Below are 4,564 nucleotides of genomic sequence, written 5' to 3' on the forward strand. Positions count from 1 at the left end.
AAAAACGTAATTTCTTTTTTTTCTTTACTTAACGTAGTTATAATTTTCAACTCACTAAGTAAAATTCTGACTTAGATTACAATACTTGGCATATTTAACTTATTATTATGTTATTATATAATCAATTCAGTTCGATTTTTAAGCATTCTTATAAGAATACTAGTTAAGAAATTAAAAAGAAAGTCTATATAAAATACTTAAAATATATCTCGAGTTAAATATGTTTTTGTCTTTAAATTTTAGTGAATTTTGAAATTAGTTTATTTTAAAATTTTGATTCAATTTAATCTTTCATTTTTTAAAATAAATGAATTTAGTTCTTTTAATCAAATTTAATTAAACTTATTTGACATTTCAAACGCGTTTCATAATAATATTTGATTTAACATCAAAGTAAAATGTGTCAAATAATATAAAATATTCAAATACAATTATAAAATACATACAAAATATCAAATAAACCAAACAAAATTTAATTAAAAGAACTAAATCTATATATTTTAAAAAATAAAAAAATAAATTAATTTAAAATTTTAAAAATTAACTATTTCTAATATTCACTCAAACTTAAATTTTAAAAGGATAAAAACATATTTAAAACTACAATAATAAACAACCCTGGCACTTTTAATTCTAAAAACAGTTGTTCTCTCGCTTTCAAATATATTCAGACGATGCGTTTGGTGAAAATAGATTTTGTCTTTCTCGTGACCTCTCTCCACTTGCAAATTTTCTGAACTGTTTTGACTCTGAAAATGGTTTGAAGAAGATGCAGAAGGGTGTGTATGGTGGCGTGTGGCTTTAGCTTTTGGTCCCTTTCATGAAAAGAAAACGAAGTCACGGTTGCAATAGCAAAATGGTGGCAGCAGCAGCACCATTAATGTTCCCTGTAGCAGAAAAATGAGAAATGAACAAGTAAAGAAAAGTAGGCAAAACATTTAATAAAGGGTTCTAAGGAACAACGGCACAAGCTCTAGGATTATAGACTTCAATTGTGTTGTGCAAGACTTTGTCTTCTAAATGAAAATGTCAATGGTAAAAGCATGGAACAGTGTTGTGCAGTTGAAGAAGCAATTAATGAAGAAAGAAAGAAAGATAATATGTGACTGAAGCCACTCTTTTCTTTCCTTACAGTTTGCAAAGTTTGAAAATTAAGCAACCTACTCTCTCACCTTCCTTTTTAAGACATATCCCTTCTTCTTCTTCTTCTTCTTCATCATTCTAATTCCATGCTTCAAATATTCTCTTTGAATCTCATTCACAAAGGCTCAAACCCTTTTTTTCTCTTCAAAGTTTCTTCCTTTTTGCTACATTTTTCTTGTGGAGACTTATAAATGTGGCAAAATCAGCCCAATCATTCTTCTTACACTGATTCTGTCAAGACTCTTGAAGATGATATACAACATGCTAATTCCTTGTAAGCTCCTTCTTTCATTTCATTTTATAGCCATTTGGCTCTTGTTCTTTCCCTTTTCATTTTTTGGATGACAAAGGGCTACAATATCATTGAAATGTGTTTGGTATGATTAGAAATTCAAATGTAGGATATGAGCACCGTGTAAAAACCTATTTTTCAAAGGTCTTAGGTTAAAAGTAGTGAGTATATGTTTGATTTAATGTTATGACTACATGCAGAATCCCCTTGAAAGGAACCCATTTGTGTGTTACATGCAACTGAGAAATGCATGTTTGTCCTCTGTCATACCAATATGTTAGGAAGATTTTTTTACTGCTAATCCAGTTACATAATCATATTTAGCAAGTTTATTGAAACTTACAATAGTTACTAAGATTTTTCATTGTCATGTAATTACAAATGCATTGGTTTATCTATGTCTACAGTAATTATCATGCAAGTCTTTTCATCAATGCCAAAATTGCATAGAAAAAAAACTCTGATATAGTGGGTTTGGCTAGGCTATGTTTATGACAGTTGAGCTAAGCTAACATATGTTCATGAACTTTAAAATTAATGCAGGGCATTGTCACTTCCTGGAGATTGTGATGGGAACTATTTTCAGATGAAATTATCTTACAGCCCCTTTGCACCTCTTTTCTTGCACTTGATTCAATGGTTGGATCTTAGTTGCACAGATACTTTGCCTCTGTATTTGGGATTACTCCACATACTTATTTTCAATGTTAGTCACTGCTATCATTCTAGATAACTTCTCTGCATATTACGAATATAGACAAATCAGAAAAATATTACTGATTGTGAACTAAGTCATGAAGATTCATAACAAATTCAAAAGTAAAGTCGTGGAAACCCCACACGACTTATTTTGAAAACTTGTTTCTCCGCTCGTTCAATTTTCTAAATATTCACTTTTCTGCGTACTTTCTCCACCCCTTTTGTGGTGGAAATGCAAATGAATTAGCTATCATTCTAGATAACTTCTCTGCATATTACGAATATAGACAAATCAGAAAAATATTACTGATTGTGAACTAAGTCATGAAGATTCATAACAAATTCAAAAGTAAAGTCGTGGAAACCCCACACGACTTCTTTTGAAAACTTGTTTCTCCGCTTGTTCAATTTTCTAAATATTCACTTTTCTGCGTACTTTCTCCACCCCTTTTGTGGTGGAAATGCAAATGAATTAGCTATGTTTTTTTGTCTTAGTCCAGGTATATGCTGATGGAATACCATCTATTTCCTCAAATGAAAGGAAAGCAACTATAAAAGAATTTTATGGTATGTTTTAATGTTACGTTACATATGTACATATATGTATCTGGTTTTCTTGGTGCCTTTTTTCTCTTGAATTCTGAATCAACTTTGAGGATGATGGCATGCTTTTGCAGCTGTTATATACCCTTCATTAAGGTTGCTTCAAGGCGAGTTTAACAATGATCGAAGACACAGTTATGCAGAAGTGAACAGAAAGAGGCTTGAAAAGGTTCTGAATAAAGATTTAGAGGGAGATGAAGAATGTGGCATATGCATGGAAAATAACATGAAGATGGTTCTGCCTAATTGTGGACATTCCTTCTGCATAAGTTGCTTCCATGATTGGTACTGTCATTTAGCACTAAGTTAAATTCCTTTGCCTATTCTGATAACTTCTTTTTTTCATAAATGAGAAAATATAACAGAAATAAATATTTTTCTTACTAAACTAAGATAACTATTCATGAAAAAATTTCTCCAAATAAACCCTTAATGTCATGATATGCCTAGATAACGGTATATTATTAATCTTGTATTGAAAAAAGACCAAATGAGTTCAATTTGGTTATAAACCTGTTTATAAGATTGAGTCAGACTTAAAATTCACATTTTAACCGTTCAATGTTCAATGAAATGATGTTATGGTAGGATATAAAAATATGTGTTAAGTGTTGCGGCTGCAAAATGTAACAGATGAAAAATTCAGGTATATGAGATCAGAGTCATGCCCCTTTTGCCGTGGAAGCATGAGAAGGATCAGTTCTGCAGATTTATGGATAGTGATTGGCAACAATGATGTTGTTGACAGCTTCACCATTGCAAAAGACAATTTGAGACGTTTATACCTATTCATTCAAACTCTGCCTCTAATCATACCAGAACCACATCTACTATACACATTCAATTACATGCTATGACTTCAGTAAGAAAAAAAGGGTTTTAGTTATAACTATTATGCAGTTGAAATAGTTGAATCAGACAAATCAAATATGCTTTTCCTGTGTTGTAATTTGTGAACACCTCAATCTCACTCATGCTTATAATATTGAGAAAGGGAACAGAGCATAAACTATGAAAGGCATCAATCATAGATATTTTGATTTCTTTTACCTGTGAGAGCCTAAAGTTGTGGTTGAATGGCTTGGAAATGGACACGTTCTGGCTTTTAATACACTAATAATCAACGGCTAAATCATGGTGCACTGAGTCATCCTAAACAGTGGCTATTTTCACAATATGAGATAAAGTAAACAAATATATGAGACATGAAATGATGTCATGCTGTGTTGTTCTTCTTTGTTTTCAAATATCTAATGCCTCTTTCACAAACACAATCACACTAAAAGATTAACATAACATCAATGCACACAACAGATAAATGCTACCAAATTAAGCATTTATACTTAAACTTGATTAATCTTTTGCATTCTATAAATTTAGACTCTCTTGATTTCTCAGTATTATCATGGGAATTCTTCACAGTGACACTTCCTTCTTATAACATCATTTCTGACCCATCGAAAAATCGACATCCTTTCTAATTTAAAATCGTAAGACAGTGTGTTAATAAATATTTTTCCTGTATTTAATTTTTTCATCTTTAGTCAGTAATATAAGACTTAGATTCATATTTATATTTCTTAACCTCTTGTAACTATTATCTTTTATTTTATCTCTTCTTGTTTTACTTGTCCAAAATTTATGCTATCTAAATCACTTATATTCCCTAATAGTACTTATACAAATTATTTACCATTTATAATTTAGTATCTATAATTTTTATCAAAAAAAAAAAAAGTGCAAAGTGCCTCTATTACTTTACAAGTTTCTTGCACTATTTCTTTTCATTTGGCAATAGATTTTGTAGAGTATAAAAAATATATTCCA

The 4,564-nt window shown here is 30.4% G+C and overlaps 1 protein-coding gene across 1 annotated transcript; it reads left to right on the plus strand.

The window, feature by feature from the left end:
• Nucleotides 1-707: 707 nt before the first annotated feature.
• LOC114165072 (E3 ubiquitin-protein ligase AIRP2-like) lies at nucleotides 708-3,951 on the plus strand. Its single transcript, XM_028049729.2, has 5 exons — nucleotides 708-1,417; nucleotides 1,979-2,141; nucleotides 2,635-2,701; nucleotides 2,812-3,022; nucleotides 3,384-3,951. The coding sequence occupies exons 1-5, from the start codon at nucleotides 1,335-1,337 to the stop codon at nucleotides 3,592-3,594; spliced, it is 735 nt and encodes a 244-aa protein (XP_027905530.1). The 5' UTR covers nucleotides 708-1,334; the 3' UTR covers nucleotides 3,595-3,951.
• Nucleotides 3,952-4,564: the final 613 nt, after the last annotated feature.

The sequence above is a fragment of the Vigna unguiculata genome, chromosome 1 (assembly GCF_037176805.1).
Source record: "Vigna unguiculata cultivar grain cowpea cultivar isolate G323 ecotype 2 chromosome 1, ASM3717680v1, whole genome shotgun sequence".
Taxonomy (NCBI): domain Eukaryota; kingdom Viridiplantae; phylum Streptophyta; class Magnoliopsida; order Fabales; family Fabaceae; genus Vigna; species Vigna unguiculata.

Coding starts and splice junctions, on each gene's coding strand:
- LOC114165072 (XM_028049729.2), top strand. CDS start 1,335: ATGTGGCAAAATCAGCCCAATCATTCTTCTTACACTGATTCTGTCAAG. Junction 1,418..1,978: donor ATACAACATGCTAATTCCTT/GTAAGCTCCTTC, acceptor AAATTAATGCAG/GGCATTGTCACTTCCTGGAG. Junction 2,142..2,634: donor TCCACATACTTATTTTCAAT/GTTAGTCACTGC, acceptor GTCTTAGTCCAG/GTATATGCTGATGGAATACC.